Source organism: Moschus berezovskii, chromosome 27, assembly GCF_049115385.1.
Source record: "Moschus berezovskii isolate FMDL1 chromosome 27, NW_MosBer_1.0, whole genome shotgun sequence".
NCBI lineage: Eukaryota > Metazoa > Chordata > Mammalia > Artiodactyla > Moschidae > Moschus > Moschus berezovskii.
This window is the reverse complement of record NC_142486.1, coordinates 22,639,102-22,658,284: the sequence shown is the minus strand read 5'-3', so window position 1 is coordinate 22,658,284 and position 19,183 is coordinate 22,639,102. Positions and strand designations below refer to the sequence as shown.

At 42.0% G+C, this 19,183-nt stretch overlaps 1 protein-coding gene across 1 annotated transcript in view; it reads left to right on the top strand.

Annotated features, from left to right (window-relative positions):
* The window catches only part of LOC129545010 (phospholipid-transporting ATPase ABCA3-like), a 241,795-nt gene that overhangs the window by 87,681 nt on the left and 134,931 nt on the right, over positions 1–19,183 (top strand). Inside the window, exon 12 of the mRNA XM_088833045.1 lies at positions 17,168–17,322. Coding sequence (XP_088689171.1) covers positions 17,168–17,322 — 155 coding nt within the window. The remainder of the gene's footprint in view (positions 1–17,167; positions 17,323–19,183) is intronic.

Sequence of the window (19,183 nt, the reverse complement as noted above, 5' to 3'; positions counted from 1 at the left end):
GTGAAAAGACAGCCTTCAGAATGGGAGAAAATAATAGCAAATGAAGCAACTGATAAAGGATTAATCTCCAAAATATACAAGCAGCTCCTGCAGCTCAATTCCAGAAAAATAAATGACCCAATCAAAAAATGGACCAAAGAACTAAACAGACATTTCTCCAAAGAAGACATAAAGATGGCTAACAAACACATGAAAAAATGCTCACCATCCCTCATAATCAGAGAGATGCAAATCAAAACCACAATGAGATACCATTTCACACCAGTGTGAATGGCTGCTATCCAAAAGTCCACATGCAATAAATGCTGGAGAGGATGTGGAGAGAAAGGAACCCTCTTACACTGTTGGTGGGAATGCAAACTAGTACAGCCACTGTGGAGAACAGTGTGGAGATTCCTCAAAAAACTGGAAATAGAACTGCCATATGATCCAGCAATCGCACTCCTGGGCATACACACCGAGGAAACCAGAATTGAAAGAGACACATGTACTCCAATGTTCATTGCAGCACTCTTTATAATAGCCAGGACATGGAAGCAACCTAGATGTCCATTTGCAGATGAATGGATAAGAAAACTTTGGTACATATACACAATGGAGTATTATTCAGCCATTAAAAAGAATACATTTGAATCAGTTCTAATGAGGTGGATGAAACTGGAGCCTATTATACAGAGTGAAGTAAGCCAGAAAGAAAAACACCAATAGAGTATACTAAAGCATATATATGGAATTTAGAAAGATGCAAATGATAACCCTGTATACGAGACAGCAAAAGAGACACAGATGTATAGAACAGTCTTTGGGACTCTGTGGGAGAGGGTGAGGGTGGGATGATTTGGGAGAATGGCATTGAAACACGTATGTTGTCATATGTGAAACGAATCACTAGTTCAGGGTTGATGCATGTTATAGGATGCTCGGGGCTGGAGTGTGGGGATGACCCACAGGGAGAATAAAGGGAGGAGGGATGTGGGAGGGGGGTTCAGGATGGGGAACTTATGTAAACCCGGGGCGAATTCATGTCAATATATGGCAAAACCAACCAATATAGTATTGTAAAATAATTTGCCTCCAATAAAAAATAACTTAAAAATTTTTTTTTAAAAATAAATAAATAAAATGATGATGCTGTTAAAGTGCTGCACTCAATATGCCAGCAAATTTGGAAAACTCAGCAGTGCCCACATGACTGGAAAAGGTCAGTTTTCGTTCCAGTCCCAAAGAAAGGCAATGCCAAAGAATGTTCAAAGTAAAGAAAGTGAAAGAAGTGAAGTCGCTCAGTCATGTCTGACTCTTTGCGACCCAATGGACTATAGCTTACCAGGTCCCTCCATCCATGGGATTTTCCAGGCAAGGGTATTGGAGTGGGTTGCCATTTCCTTCTCCAGGGGATCTTCATGACCCAGAGATTGAACCCAGGTGTCCCGCATTGCAGGCAGACACTTGACTCTCTGAGCCACTAGGGAAGCCCCAAGAATGTTCCAACTATCTCACAATTGCACTCATCTCACATGCTAGCAAAGTAATGCTCAAAATTCTCCAAGCCAGACTTCAACAGTACGTGAACTGTGAACATCCATATGTTCTAGCTGGATTTAGAAAATGTACAGGAACCAGAGATCAAATTGCCAACATTCGCTGGATCATATAAAAAATAAGAGAATTCCAGTAAAATATCTGCTTCTGCTTCACTGAGTACACTAAAGCCATTGACATTCCACAACAAACTGTGGAAAATTCTTAAAGAGATGGGACTACCAGACCACCTTACCTGTCTCCTGAAAAACCTGTATCCAGGTCAAGGAGCAACAGTTTGAACCGGACATGGAACAACTGACTGGTTCCAAATTGGGAAAGGAGTATGTCAGGGCTGTATATTGACACCCTGCTTATTTAACTTATATGTAGTACATCATGAGAAATTTTGGGCTGGATGAAGCACAAGCTGGAATCAAGATTGCCAGGAGAAATATCAGTAACCTCAGATATGCAGATGACACCACCCTTATGGCAGAAAGAGAAGAGGAATTAAGGAGCCGCTTGATGAAGGTGAAAGAGGAGAGTGAAAAAACTGGCTTAAAACTCAACATTCAAATAACTAAGGTTGTTATAGAAACCGTGGCGAAGGAAAGAGACAAGTGGCACTCAAAGATGCAGAACAGCAGGGTTTTTTCAGCACCGGTGCCAGTTCTGCAGAGTCGCCTCCAAAGGCTGAGCACCCAGGCTTTGTTCTGGGTATCTTTTTTTTTTAATTAATTTATTTTAATTGGAGGCTAATTACTTTACATTATCCTATTGGTTTTGCCATACATTGACATGAATCTGCCCTGGGTGTACATGTGTTCCCCATCTTGAACCCCCCTCCCACCTCCCTCCCCATCCCATCCCTCTGGTTCATCCAAGTACAGTTCTGGGTATCTTTTATACACCATAAGCTTCCCACTCAAACAGCTCAGATCCCTCCCCTCCCCAGGTAGTCCAAGTTCCCACGGATATAATGAGTAAGTTGTTAACACAAAATAATGGAAGGGAAAGCGAAAGTTTGTTACTTTAATTGGGGGCTTTATCTCCCTCCCATCTCATCCCCATCTCTTGATGTTTAGAGTACATCTGCAGCCATCAGAGAACATCATCTTCTGGCACTTGCTGGTATCCCTTTAAAATCAGCAACTGGGTGGCCATCCTCCGTTCGACAACTGTCTCTATGAAACCTGTTACAACTATGATTAGGAGCGGTATGAAGCAGGGAATAAGCAGACATCCAGCGAGTATTACTACGACCATCCCAATCATTTTTTTAAACCAACCTAGCCAAGAGACGGAGAAGGCAATGGCAAGCCACTCCAGTACTCTTGCCTAGAAAATCCCATGGATAGAGTAGCCTGGTAGGCTGCAGTCCATGGGATCGCTATGAGTCGGTCGTGACTGAGCGACTTCACTTTCACTTTTCACTTTCACAAATTGGAGAAGGAAATGGCAACCCACTCCAGTGTTCTTGCCTGGAGAATCCCGGGGACGGGGGAGCCTGGTGGGCTTCCGTCTATGGGGTCGCACAGAGTCGGACACGACTGAAGTGACTTAGCAGTAGCAGCCAAGAGAACCATCCTCCAAAGAGGCCATTCACTCTGAGGGCTCTAATTTTTCCCTTCCAGTAATTTTCCCTTCCCATGGACAGGGAGGCCTGGCGTGCTGCGGTCCATGGGGTCGCAAAGAGTCGGATATGACTGAGCGACTGAACTGAACTGAGTGCATAGGGAAGCTGAACTATAACATGCAGTCAGTTGGTATATAGAGTAAGTGAATTTTCGGACCCATTTCCTTCATTGGTAGAAAAGTTCCATACATTCATAACAATCATCCTGACTCTCAGATGAAAAGGGGATTTTACAACTTAACAGAACTATAAGGCAAAAATATGCTGTTTTCATATTTAACCTGATTGCAGTAGGAGGAGATTCCAAAAACCAAGAATTATGAAGAAGTAGGCAAAGGAGACCTACAAGACCTTTTAGAACTAACACCCAAAAAAGATGTCCTTTTCACTATAGGGGACTGGAATGCAAAAGTAGGAAGTCAAGAAACACCTGAGTAACAGGCAAATTTGGCCTTGGAGCACGAAATGAAGCAGGGCAAAGGCTAATAGAGTTTTGCCAAGAAAACGCACTGGTCATAGCAAACACCCTCTTCCAACAACACAAGAGAAGACTCTACACATGGACATCACCAGATAGTCAACACCGAAATCAGATTGATTATATTCTTTGCAGCCAAAGATGGAGAAGCTCTATACAGTTAGCAAAAACAAGACCAGGAGCTGACTGTGGCTCAGATCATGAACTCCTTATTGCCAAATTCAGACTTAAATTGAAGAAAGTAGGGAAAACCACTAGACCATTCAGATATGACCTAAATCAAATCCCTTATGATTATACAGTGGAAGTAAGAAATAGATTTAAGGGACTAGATCTGATAGATAGAGTGCCTGATGAACTCTGGACAGAGGTTCATGACATTGTACAGGAGACAGGGACCAAGACCATCCCCATGGAAAAGAAATGCAAAAAAGCAAAATGGCTGTCTGAGGAGGCCTTACAAATAGCTGTGAAAAGAAGAGAAGCGAAAAGCAAAGGAGAAAAGGAAAGACATAAGCATCTGAATGCAGAGTTCTAAAGAATAGCAAAGAGAGATAAGAAAGCCTTCCTCAGCAATCAATGCAAAGAAATAGAGGAAAAATAAGAGATCTTTTCAAGAAAATTAGAGATATCAAGGGAACATTTCATTCAAAGATGGGCTCGATAAAGGACAGAAATGGTATGAACCTAACAGAAGCAGAAGATATTAAGAAGAGGTGGCAAGAATACACAGAAGAACTGTACAAAAGAGATCTTCACGAACAAGATAATCACGATGGCATGATCACTCACCTGGAACCAGACATCTTGGAATGTGAAGTCAAGTGGGCCTTAGAGAGCATCACTACAAACAAAGCTAGTGGAGGTGATGGAATTCCAATTGAGCTATTTCAAATCCTGAAAGATGATGCTGTGAAGGTGCTGCACTCAATATGCCAGCAAATTTGGAAAACTCAGCAGTGGCCACAGGACTGGAAGAGGTCAGTCTTCATTCCAATCCCAAAGAAAGGCAATGCCAAAGAATGCTCAAACTACCGCACAATTGCACTCATCTCACACGCTAGTAAAGTCATGCTCAAAATTCTCCAAGCCAGGCTTCAGCAATATGTGAACCATGAACTTCCAGATGTTCAAGCAGGTTTTAGAAAAGGCAGAGGCACCAGAGATCAAATTGCCAACATCTGCTGGATCATGGAGAAAGCAAGAGAGTTCCAGAAAAACATCTATTTCTGCTTCATTGACTATGCCAAAGCCTTTGACTGTGTGGATCACAATAAACTGTGGAACATTCTGAAAGAGATGGGAATCCCAGACCACCTGACCTGCCTCTTGAGAAACCTGTATGCAGGTCAGGAAGCAACAGTTCGAACTGGACATGGAACAACAGACTGGTTCCAAATAGGAAAAGGAGTACGTCAAGGTTGTATATTGTCACCCTGATTATTTAACTTATATGCAGAGTACATCATGAGGAACGCTGGGCTGGAAGAAGCACAAGCTGGAATCAGGACTGCCGGGAGAAATATCAATAACCTCAGATATGCAGATGACACCACCCTTATGGCAGACAGTGAAGAGGAACTCAAAGGCCTCTTGATGAAAGTGAAAGAGGAGAGTGAAAACTTTGGCTTGAAGCTCAACATTCAGAAAACAAAGATCATGGCATCTGGTCCCATCACTTCATGGGAAATAGATGGGGAAACAGTGGAAACAGTGTCAGACTTTATTGTTTTGGGCTCTAAAATCACTGCGGATGCTGATTGCAGCCAGGAAATTAAAAGATGCTTACTCCTTGGAAGGAAAGTTATGACCAACCTAGATAGCATATTAAAAAGCAGAGACATTACTTTGCCAACAAAGGTCCATCAAGTCAAGGCTATGGTTTTTCCCGTGGTCATGTATGGATTTGAGAGTTGGACTGTGAAGAAAGCTGATCGCCGAAGAATTGATGCTTTTGAACTGTGGTGCTGGAGAAGACTCTTGAGAGTCCCTTGGACTGCAAGGAGATCCAACCAGTCCATTCAAGAGGAGATCAATCCTGGGTGTTCATTGGAAGGACTGATGCTAAAGCTGAAACTGCAATACTTTGGCCACCTCATGTGACGAGTTGACTCACTGGAAAAGAGTCTGATACTAGGAGGGATTGGGGGTGGGAGGAGACGGGGACGACAGAGAATGAGATGGCTGGATGGCATCACCGACTCGACGGACATGAGTTTGAGTGAACTCCAGGAGTTGGTGATGGACAGGGAGGCCTGGTGTGCTGTGATTCATGGTGTCACTAAGAGTCGGACATGACTGAGCGACTGAACTGAACTGAACTGAAGTGAGGCAAAGCAGAGGGAAAGTTTTAGGATACAAGTCCACTCTTGGGGAAAAACAGAGTAAAACCCAATTCTGAATATGATGAATAGGGGGAGTCCCAGTCCAATTAATAACCAATATGGCCTTTTATCCATCCTGTTGGTTCCTCAAGCTTCAGCCTTGCATTGAGTGACCACCTTCTGATGTGGCCAGAGCAGGGCTTCAGGGTGGTTGTTTCCTTCTTTGAAAGGCCAGGCACAGGGATTGCTCTGGACTGAGGACCATTTCCCACTTCTATCAGCTATCAGACGGACTTGCAGGTTCGACTCTGGAGTAATGGATCCCAGTTGTCTACTCCTGCCACCCTGAGAGCAGTGGGAGTAGTTAAGATTACAGAATAGGGCCCTTTCCACATGGGTTTTAAAGGCTCTTTTTTCCAATTCTTTACCCATACTTGATCCCCTGGTTGGGGGGGATGTACTGTTATGCCTAAGGATATGGGTATTCTATCAATTTTCCATTCATGTATTTGAGAGATTGGGTATCCTAACCCTGTAGCTGCCTGTAAGTCCAAGTTCCCCAGTTCTCTGGTGTACCCCCTTAAATTGACTAGCGAGAATGGTCATCCATACAGGATTTCAAATGGTGAAAACCCTATCCCTGCCTGGGCTGAACACCTCACCTTTAAGAGGGCCACAGGTAACATGTCTACTGTAAGCTGGTCAACATGTAAGCTGGTCTCCTGGCAGTTTTGCTAGGGTTTGAGAGTTCAATTCATGCTTTCCACTTTCCCTGAGCTCTGGGGATGGTAGGCAGTATGCAATTTCCACTGGATTTTCAAAGCCTTTGCCACCTGTTGTATTGTCTCATTTACAAATGCCAGTCCATTGTCCGACCCTGTGGTCAGAGATATTCCATACATGAGGATAATGTCTTTCAGGTGTGCCTTGAATACTTCTCTTGCTTTTCCAGTTCGGGTAGGAAAGGCTTCCCACCCAGCCTGAAAAGGTGCAGATAAGAACTAAAAAGTATCTAAATCCTCGACTTGGGGTGATTTCAGTGAAATCTACTTCCATATCCTCAAAGGGGGATAGTCCACAGTGTTGTGTCCCTGCTGGCCTACTAGGCCCCCGGCAGGCATTATTTTGTAAACAGGTTACACATTGCTGGGAGACAGAAGAACAGAGTTTGGGGAGGCAAGCAATGAGATAGTACCAGCCTAGCAAAGTCTCTAAGGTGGTCTTGCCCATATGAGTCAGTTTATGTTGCTGGTGGACCAGCTTGTAGGCTAGCTGTTCTGGAACATAGACCTGGTGATCCTGTGTGATCCACCATTCCGTCTTGGCCTTGGTTCCCCCTTCCTTTTTTATCCAGTTTTCCTCCTCAGTAGAGTACCTAGGGGCAACTCGTATCTTCAGGGTTAGCAGGACTTTCAGTTTGTCTGGCGGCTGTCCTCAGGCAGCCTCCTTGGTGGCTGCATCAGCGTGGCAGTTCCCTTTGGCCACTGAGTCACCTCCCTTCTGGTGGCTTTTGCAGTGGACAACTGCCACTTCTTTTGGTTCCCATACTACTTCCAGAAGTTTCAGGATTTTTAGTTTGTTTTTTAATGCCTTTTCCTTCTGCTGTAAGGAGTCCTCTTTCCTTGTATAAGGCTCCATGGACAGGTAGAGTAGAGTGGACATGTAGAGTAACAAAAGCATGCCACAAGTCAGTACAGATGTTGACTCACTGGTCTCAGCTGAGTTCCAGTGCCCTGATTAATGCCCATAACTCCCCTCTCTGCACTGACCATCCTTGAGGAAGCACCTCTGCTTCTGCCACTTCAGAATCAGACACCACAGTATACCCAGCCATCTTCTTCCCATTTTCCATGAAGCTGCTACCATCAGTATATAGGACCAGGTCTGTATTGTTGAGTAACTTGTCAGTCAGGTCTGTTCTACTAAAAAGTGCTTCATCTAGTATTTCCAAGCAGTCGTGGTCCAAGGGCCCTGCTTCATCTGGTAGGAAGGTAGCTGGGTTTAGAGTCCGTACAACTTCCAGTTTTACCCGTGAATTTTCACATAGTAACCCTTGATACTGAGTCATCTGTGCATGCATGAGCCAGTGGTGGCCTCTGCTATATCCATTAGGATTACAACTGAGTGCAGGACCTTAACATTTAGGTTTTGCCCCAACGTTAATCTGTCAACCTCCCTCACTAGCAAGGTAGTGGCTGCTAGTGCTTGGAGGTAGGGTGGCCATCCGGCCACAATTGAATTGATCTGTTTAGACAAGTAGGCCACCGGCCTTTGCCAAGGTCCGAATTCTTGGGTCAAGACTCCCCAGGCCATTTTGTTCTTGTCATAAACAGAGATTGAACTCTCTGGTTACATCAGGAAGCTTTAGGTCTGGGATCTCGGAGATTTTTGCCTTAACTGTTTGAAATGCCGCCTCTTGGCTTGGTCTCCATTCAAAAGAAGCCTTTTCCTCCCCTTTCAGAGCCTGATATAGGCGCCCAGCCAGGTTTGACAATCCAGGAATCCATATCCTGCAGAATCCTGCTATTCCCAGGAACTCGCGGACCTTTTGGCGAGTGGTAGGGGTAGGGATGACGCAAACTGCTTCTTTCCTTTGAGTTTTGAGCATTCGTCGGCCCCACATGCTATTGAAACCTAGATATTTTACAGATTTGTGCCTTTTTCTTTGATACCTGGTACCCAGCTTCCATTAACAAGGAGAGGGAGACCTTTGTTCCTTCCAAGCATCAAGCCTGTGTTGTGCTGGCCAGCAGAAGCTCATCAAGATATTGCAGCAGAACACGTGTAATTTATCCAAGTCAGTGGCCAAAGCTCCACTGAAGAGAGTAGGGGAGTTCTTGAGCCCCTGAGGAAGCCTCATCCAAGTGAGCCGTTCCTTGTTTCCTGTGTGCGGTTTTTCCCATTCCAAGGCAAATAGTGGTTGGCTGACAGGTGCAACCCAGAGGCAGAAGAAGGCATCTTTCAAGTCCAAGCAAGTAAACCATTCGGCTGTGGAAGGGATCAGTCCTAGTAGAGTGTACGGATTAGACTCTGCCAGGTGCAGTCTACTTGTTGCCTTGTTTGTAGCTCTTAAGTCCTGAACCGGATGGTAGTCATGTGTCCCTGTCTTCTTCACGGGTAGTAATAGCGTGTTCCAGGGTGACTGGCATTTCATCTGAAGTCCGTGTTGGAGTAGTCTGTCTCAATGAGCCTGGATTCCCAATCAGGCCTCCCAGGGCAATGGATACTGTCACAGTTTTACAGGCTGAGCTCCCAGTTTCAGATAAATCAGGATGGGAGCATAGTGTTTTGCCAGACCTAGAGGATTTTTTCTTGTCCCAAACTAGTGGATACTCAGTCTTTAATTCAGGAGGAATGGTCCTTTCTCCTGGAGGGGAAGAATTCAGGTGCCATTCTTCTCTCCTTACAGTGAGAGTCATAATCAAGGAGGAGGGCAGTTCTGCTAGCTTTACCTGAGTTGACCTGTCAACATAAAAGGAAATCTGGGCACCCATCTTAGCAAGCAGGTCTCTTCCCATCAAGGGAACAGGGCAGTTGGACAGGTAGAGGAATTCATGCACTACCTCATAGTCGCCCAGTCGGCATTGTTGAGGACTGCAAAACAGCCTGTGGGTCTGGGCAACTGTGTCCCCGATGATGGTAGTTTATTTTCCCAGGAAGGGGCCTATCTACTGGGTGACCACTGAATGCTCAGCTCCTGTATCCACCATAAAGTCCATTGGATGGCCCCCTACTTTAATTCTGACCATGGGCTCTTGGAGGCCCAGTTGAAGTGAGCCCAGTCCCCTGGACTTGGATTCTGCTCCAGCTAGCCCAATCAGATTAGTGCTGATTCAGGTTGATATCGGCTTGGGAAGCCAGCAGCTTTGGTTTTCTTTTCAGGGCAACTGGGGCACTCATTTTCCCAATGTCCCTTTTCCTTGGAGTAGGCACACTGATCTCGGCTGAGGGGAACTCTCCTTTTTGGGTCTGGACCTCTTGCTTTATGGTGCGGTCCTGCCAGGGGGTGCAACTTTGACAGGGCACCTCAAAGAGTGTGGCTTCTTGCTTCATCTTCCTTTCTTCTTCTCAGCATGCTATTTGGTCACAATTGACAAAGACTTTGATGGCTATTTCTAGCAGTTCTGTGGCATTTTTACCTGCAAACCCTTCTAACTCTGTAATTTTTTTCAGATGTTTGATTGGGCCTGTCCCACTAAGACTGCATTTATTATCCACTGATTTTCGGGGGCTGCAGGAACAAAGGGGTAAAGACCCAAAAGGCCTCACACAGCCTTTCGTAGAAAGTTTTTGGGCTTTCATCTGGCTTTTGCAGCACCTCAGTGATCTTAGCCATGTTAGTAGGCTTCTTAGCCCCAGCTTTTACCTGCTGCAGGAGGGCCTGGCGATACCTCTCCAACTGGTTTCTTACCCTCTCAATATTGGGGAACCAGTGAAGCTCTTTCTTCAGGAAGTTCTCCTGAGCCCAGTTGTCCATGTCTAATTGACCCCCTGGGGCATTGGCCTGGAACAATTTTCTGACTCATTGGTGCTCTCTGTATTGAATAGGGTGAAGAGAAGCTGCTGGCAGTCTACACAGGCTGGGTGGTGGGTCTAGAAGACGGATTCTAAGAGATCAACCATCACTTGGGGCTTTTCAGAATACAAGGGGGTGTGATGTTTCCATTTAAGGGGATCAGTCATGGATAAAGGCTGGTAAAAAAATGGGTCCTCCTTCTTGTAGGGCCCATTGTTGGCAAAGCACTGCAGGCCTTGAGTCTCTCATAAGGGCATTTGTAGTGCTGCTGAGGTAGACTGGAGGCATCTACCCATTGGTTTTGGGGTGGCATGCCGAGGGAACACAATAGCTTTGGGAGCATCAGGATGAAGAGGTGAAACAGAAGGCAGTGGACTGTCTGGTAAATGCAGATCTGCTGCTCTTGGCAAGGGAGCCATGAGGATTTAAGGTGGGGGCATTGGAGGCATTTCTTCAGCCTCACCCTGGAGAATAGGTGGTTCCTCCTCGGTGCAAGTTCCTTTTGTTTGGTTGAGCTACTAGGACCTTACACTGTCTCTGACCTGTGGCATAGAATTGAACCCAAAGGGACCTAACTTGGCAATATCCGAACATTGATTGATATATGGGAATTGGTCCAGGTGGCCAGGGTCTCCCATTATAACTATGCATTGCTCAGACTATGGGCACATCTAAGGTCCCTCCTGCGGGCCATACACCCCCGAAGGAGGGCCACTCCAGGGTACAAAGAGTGTGCAATTTTTCAGGACTCGATTTTACACCATAATCCCCAGAGAAAAGTGAAAGTGAAGGTCATTCAGTCGTGTCCAACTCTCTGTGACCCTATGGACTTCTCCATGGAAGTCTCCAGGCCAGAATACTGGAGTGAGTAGCCTTTCCCTTCTCCAGGAGATCTTCCCAACTCAGGGATCGAAGCCAGGTCTCCCACATTGCAGGTGGATTCTTTACAGCTGAGCCACAAGGGAAGTCCAAGAATACTGGAGTGGGTGGCCTATCCCTTCTCCAGCAGATCTTCCCTATCCAGGAATTGAACAGGGGTCTCCTGCATTGCAGGCAGATTCTTTTACCAGCTGAGCTACGAGGGAAGCCCCAGCAATCCTTTCTTAAAATTCTTCACCATATACTCTAAGACAGTGGGTTTAGAAGTCGAGTGCCCATTATGTGAAAGTTCCCACCCTGAGGCAGTGTTGCACAACAAAACAAAGGGAGACACTCACTTTCGCCCACCTGGCTGCTCCCCTTATGGAGATTCAGGCATCTCTTAGCACTGGCAGGTCGGTATAAACACCAGACCTGGACCAGCCTCACAGGGAGGGATTAAATCCCCCAGAGGCTGCACTACCCTGAGCCATATGAAGTCACCATGGAAGCCCAGGTTAGGATCCACTCAGGCTCCGTAGTTGGAAGATGGTGGAGAGCTGGCTCTCAGCTCAGTCACTCTCCCCCACACACCAGAATTGACAGACTACCCAAGAGAACAAACCCTATTCTGAGTGACTCTCCTGTCACTGGGAGGTGATCAGGCCCCCCTTCCATCATATGGTGGGTCCTGACTCTGTCAGATATCCCCGGGACACTCACTCGTCTGACGTGCTGTCCTGGAACCCACTTCTGCTCTCGAGTCAGTTCAGGAAGAGGCATGGGCCGAGGCTGGCACATCTTGAGTGAGTTGGGATCTGGCAAATGGCCTGGGCAGTACCTATTCATCTGTCACCAGGTGGCAGCCCCAGCTTTCTCCAGTTCCCCGACAATGGTAGTGCAAGGGGCCAACTCAGTTGTCGACTTCCCAGCCAATGCACCAGAAAATGTTATAGAAACCGTGGCGATGGAAAGAGACAAGCGGCACTCAAAGATGCAGAGCAGCAAGGTTTATTCAACACTGGTGCAGGCAGTGGAGTTGCCTCCAGAAGCTGAGTGCCCTGGCTTTGTTCTGAGTATATTTTATACAGGATAAATTTCCCTCTCCTCCCCAGGTAGTCCAAGTTCCCATGGATGTAAACAGCAGGCAAGATCACAGAAGTGGAAGCAGTGATTGATGAGCAGCAGCTGTTAACACTAACAGAAGGGAAAGCAAAACATTGTTACTATAATTGGGGACTTTGATCTCGCTACCATTTCAACATCATGGCATCCAGTCCCATCACTTCATGGCAGATAGATGGGGAAACAATGGAAACAGTGGCAGACTTTATTTTGTTGGGCTCCAAAATCACTGCAGATGGTGACTGCAACCATGAAATTAAAGACGCTTGCTCCTTGGAAGAAAAGCTATGACAAACCTAGACAGCATTTTAAAAAGCAGAGATATTACTTTGCCAACAAATGTTTGTATAACGAAAGCTATGATTTTTCCAGTAGTCATGTATAGATGTGAGAGTTGGACCATGAAGAAGGCTGAGTGTGGAAGAATTGATGCTTTGAACTGTGGTTTTTGAGAAGACTCTTGAGAGTCCCTTGGACTGCAAAGAGATCAAACCAGTCAATCCTAAAGGAAATCAGCCCTGAATATTCATTGGAAGGATTGATGCTAAAGCTGAAATTCCAATACTTTGGCCACCTGATATGAAGAACCGACTCATTGGACCCTGATGCTGGGAAAGATTGAAGGCGAGAGAAATAGGGGTTGACAGGATGAGATGGTTGGATGGCATCACTGACTTGATGGAAATGAGTTTGAGCAAGCTCTGGGAGTTGGTGATGGACAAGGAAGCCTGGCGTGCTGCAGTCCATGGTGTCATAAAGAGTCAGACACGACTGAGCGACTGAACTGATTGTGTAACATGGCAGTTTGTGTTCTGCTTTTTAGAACATAATTTCACATTAAAATTCTCTAATATCACTATAGTCCATGTACTTATCTTTTCCAAGGTGACATGGTATTTCTAATTGTTATATAATGTTCCTTTTAATAGCTATATGGTAATATGCTGTAATTAACTTAGTCATTTTCTTTTCTTTTTTTGAGTCTTCAGTCAAATAGCCTTATTTAGATGTCTTTGAATATAATTTTCCATTTTGGAGCACATGTTTTCAATCATCCAAACAGATGAAGAAAAATCATTGAGCATTCATTTATGATATAGACTCAACAAAGTGGGTAAGAGGGAAACGACCTCAACATAATAAAGTCCACATATTGCAGGCCTACATGTCATATCATCATCACCAGTGAAAAGCTGAAAGTTTTTCCTTTAATGTCAGGAACAAGACAAGGATATCCACTTTGCCACTCTTATTCAGCACAATACTGGAAGTGCTACCTACAGCAATTAGGCAAGAAAAAGAAATTTAAAAGCATCCAAATCATGAAAGAACAAGGAAATTTGTCACTATTTTCAGACAACATGGTTATATATATATAACTCTAAAGACACCTCAAAAAACTGTTAGTTCTGATAAACACATTTAGTTAAGTTTTAAGATACAAAATCAATGTATAAAAATCTTTTCTGGAACTTCCCTGGTGGTCCAGTGGCTAAGATCCACACTCCCAATGCAAGGGGCCTGGATTCAATCCCTGGTTGGGGAACTAGAGCCCACATGTTGCAGCTAAGAATTTGCATGCAGCAATGAAGACCTGGCACAGTCAAATAAATATTTTTTTTAATCTGTTCTGTTTCTATACACTAATAACAGACTATCATAAAGGGAAATGTAGAAAAAAAGACAATTACATCAAAAAGAATAAAATACTTTTGTAATACATTTAACGAAGTTAGAACACCTATACAATGAGAAGTATAAGACATGATCAGATTGAAGAAGACAAAAAAATGAAAGATATTTCATGCTCATGGATTTGAAGAATTAATACCATTAAAATAACCATATTAATGAAAGCAATCTACAGATTAACTGAAATTTTATCAAAACTCCAGTGACACTTTTAACAGCAACAAAACAATCCTAAAAATTATTTGGAACCACAAAAGATCGCAAATATCCAAAGACATCTCAAGAAAGAACAAAGCTGGAGACATCAAGCTTCCTGATTTCGAAAGATATTACAAAAATATAGTCATCAAATCAGGACGGTATTGTCATAAAAATGGACACATAAATCAATGGAACAGAATAGGGAGTCCATAAATAAGCGCACGTTTATATGGCCAACTAATTTATGACAAAGGAGCCAACAATAAACTAAGGAGAAAGCACAATCTCTTCAATAAATCATGCTGGAAAAACTGGACAGCCACATGCAAGAGAATGAAAAAACCACTATTTTACATCATACACTAAAATCAACTCAAAATCATTAAAGACATGAACTTAAGACCTGAAACCATAAAACTCCCAGAAGATAGAAGAGGCAGCAAGTTCCTTGACATCAGTCTTGGCTATAATTTTTCTATTTGACTCCAAAAGCAAAGGCAGCAAAATCAAAAATAAGTGGATCTGTGTCAAACCAAAAAACTTTTGCATAGTAAAGTGAAAAGGAACTTATCAAATGAAAATATTTGCAAAATATATTTCTGACAGTTAATATCCAAAATATATAAAGAATTCCTATAATGCATTAGCCAAAAAAAAAAAAAGCAATTAGAAATGGACAGAGGATCTAAAGAGACATTTTTTCGTAAAGACATACGGATGGCCAACAGGTACGTGAAAATATGCTCAACATCACTTGTCATCAGGGAAATGCAAACCAAAACCACAATGACATCACTTTACATCTGTTAGAATGGCTATCATTAAAAATACAAGAAATAACAAGTATTGCCAGAGATGGGGAGAAAAAAGATCCTTCAGGGTGGAAATGTAAATTGCTGTAGCCACTATGGAAAATAGTATGGAGGATCCTCATAAAATAAAAATAGAACAACCATATCATTCAGCCATTCCAATTTTCATATATGTCTGAAGGAAATGAAAACACTAACTCAGAAAGATGCATACCCCCCACATCAATGTTTGTTGTAGCATTATTTACAATAGCCAAGACATAGATGAAAAACCTACATATTCTTTGATGGATGATTAGATAAGGAAAATGTGGAGTTGATCTTCCTACCAACTTGGATAATTCATCTTGGAATTATCATATGAATGCAAAATTTCTGTCTTATTTAAGCTTTTCTAATGTCTCATGTCTCAGTTGCTTAGTCATGTCTGACTCTTTGTGACCCCATGAACTATAGTGCACCAGGCTCCTCTGCCCATAGATTTTCCAGGCAAGAATGCTGGAGTGGTGTACCATTTCCTACTTCAGGGGATCTTCCTGAGCCAGGCATCAAACCCATGTCTCTTGTGTCTCCTGCACTGGCAGGCAGATTCTTTACCACTAGTGCCACCTGGGAAGCCTTTAAAATTCTTGGCAGGCTCTTTTATAAAGCAAGTTAGCCTTTACCCTAATTTACTGTCTCAGACAGTAAAAGCGTCTGCCTACAATACGGGAGACCCGAGTTCGATCCCTGGGTGGGGAAGATCCCCTGGCGAAGGAAATGGCAACTCACTCCAGTGCTCTTGCCTGGAAAACCCCATGGGCAGAGGAGCCTGAAGTCCCTGGGATCGTAAATGGTTGGACACAACTGAGTGACTTCACTTTTCACTTTAATTTACTGTCTGATCCTCTGACCAGCATCATCACCAGCATCACTTGGGAATGTGTTCAAAGTGCAAACAGATGAATGAAGAAGTAGTACATTATACAATGATATACTATTCAGATATGAAAAAAAAAATCTGACCATGTGTGACAGCATGGATGGACCTCAAGGGCATTATACTAAGCAAAATAAATGAGATGAAGACAAATGCTGCATAGTCTCACTTATATATGGACTCTTTAATAAAAAGAAAAAAACTTAAGCCACTCATAAATACAGAAAAGATATTGGTAGTTCTCAGAGACAGGGGATGGGGACTAGGCTGAATGGATGAAAGGGGTCAAAAGGTACAAACTTCCAGTTATAAAATGAACAAGTCATGGGATTGAAATGTATAGCAAGATGACTACAGTTACTAATACTGTACTGTAAATCTGAAGGTTGCTAGGAGAGTAAACCTTAAAGTTCTAACAATAAGAAAAAAATTGTAACTGTATGGTGCTGGATGTTAATTCCAGTTAACTCTAGTTTTTTTCTTCATCATTTCACACTATATACAAATGTCAAATCATGTTGTACACTTGAAATTACTATAATGTTATATGTCAATATCTCAATAAAAAAGAATATATTCTTAAATAGGATAAATGATTCAAGTGTTTTAAATGGTTTTATAGTTTCATTTTTTACATATTATCAACTATTTTCCCACAAGACCTGAACTTATTGTTATTAATATTTAAATTTCTTCAGGACAAAAGTTACATATTCCAGATCTTATGTTTTCCTTAGCATCTACATAGTACCTAATATGGTTCACGTATATAGTAATTGACTGATTGCAATGCAAATACATTGAAATATGGCAAATTATTTAAATGTTTTTATTACCAGGATAACCCAATCCATTGTAGAAAATTAATATATTTAAGCAAAAATGAAAAGAAAAAGAAAATTAAGATAGCTAATCCTTCCACTGAGGTGTAACTATTGATACTTTCCTATAACTATTATTTTACTAGAGACAGTGTTAATTCTTTTGAGTAATTCACAAATAGACTGAATTTGACATGCTAACTTGCAACATCTTATGCTTTCTTACCAAAGTTCAGTTCTGTCATGTCTTTGTCTTGTTTATAGGTCGTTACCCTCCTACCAGAGGAGAGGTCTTTATTGATGGATATGACATCACAAAGAATATAACTGAAATTCGAGAAAATTTGGGCTTTTGCCCACAGGGTGACTTATTGTTTAATGACTTGACACTATCAGAACACCTTTTCTTCTACTCTATGGTGAGTCAAATTTTTAAAAATTATACAGTAAATTTACCTTTTTAAATATACGGATCTGTGAATTTTAACTCATTTAACCATCAGCACAATCACCCCAAAGCATTCCCTCACACTATTCCTTTGTAGTCATCCCTCTCATACTCCCCCCGGCCCCCAACCCCACCCCGCTGCTGATAACTACTGGGAAAATCTAGTGGTCTGTTCTTTATCACTGTTGTTGTTTTGTCATGTTGAGAATATTATATTTAGATGGAATCAAATAGTATATAACCTTTAGAGATTATCTACTTACACAGAGCATAGTGCCTTTGGGATCTATCTATGCTGTTGTGTGATCAGCAGTGTGTTTCTTTTAATTCCTTAACAGCATTTCATGTTTAGAGGTAACACAGTATACCAACTGAAGGACACTGGGGTTGTTTCCAAGCATAATGAATATAAATAAATGTGTTCTGAGTTTCATGTACAAACATAGGTTTTATTTCTCTCAGAATAGGATTACTGCGTCAAATTTTAAGTGTTTATAAGAAACTGCTAAACTGCTCTCCAGACTGGCTATACCATTTTGCACTCCCACCAGCAAAGAGAATTTCAGTTGCTCCACATAATTGCCAGAATTTGATATTAATACTTAAAAGAAATTAACCATTCTAATAGATGTGTAGTTTAATCGTGGTTTCAATTGTCATTTCATGGATAGCTAATGATGCTGATCATTTTCATGTGCTTAGTAGCATTTTTAGTCTTTTTGATAACATATTTGTTCAGAACCTCTACCCTCTTTTAAAAATATGAGTTGTTTGTTTCCTTATTATTGAATTTTTGAGAATTCTTTATATATTCTGGATAGATGTCTTTGATGGATATTCTTTGCAAATGTTTTTCCCAAACTGTAACTAGTCTTTTCATTTTCTCGACAATGTCTTTGGCAGAGCAGAAGATTTTAAATATTAAAATCAAATTTATCATATTTTTCTTAATGTTCCAGCCCTTGCTATCTTTTCTGGAACTCTGTGCCTTACCCCAAGACATGATTTTATTTTATATTTTCTTACAAACTTTTGTAATTTTACATATTACACATATCTATGATCCATTTTGAGTTACCCTTTGTATAAAGATGTAAAGTTTAAATCTATATGAATTTTTGCATATAGATGACTAATTTTTCTAACAGCATTTTTTGAAAATATTACTCTTTCATCTTTCAATTGCCTTTTGTGCATTTGTCAAAGGTCAAGTGGTCATACTTCTGTAGGTTTATATCTGAACTCTTTTCTGTTCCATTGACTTATGTGTATATCTCTTTATAAAAGGTCTCAATTTAGATAGTACTATTCATCCAACTATATTCTTCTCCAAAAACATTTCATCTATTAAGCTGTTTGGCCTTTCCTGAAAATCTTTTGTATTATATTTTATATATCTACAAAAATTCGCTGTGATTTTTATCAATATTACATTAAATCTACATATCACTTTGGAGAGAATTAGCATTGTTATTATGCTGAGATTTCAAATACTTAAACACAGTATCTCCTTCCATTAAATTAGATCTTTGATTTTTCCTAGTGTAGTATAATTGCTTTACAATGTTATGTTAGTTTCTGCTGTACAATGAAGTGAATCAACTCTATGTATACATATATCCCTTCCCTCTGAACCTCCCTTCCACCTCCCCATCCCATCCCTCTAGGTCATCACAGAGCACCAAGCTAAGCTGCATGTGCGATATAGCAGCTTCCCACTAGCTAGCTATTTTATGCACAACAGTGTATATATGTTGTCACCATTTTTAGGTTTCATTATACAGATTCCATTGGAGAAGGAAATGGCAACCCATTCTAGTATTCTTGCCTAG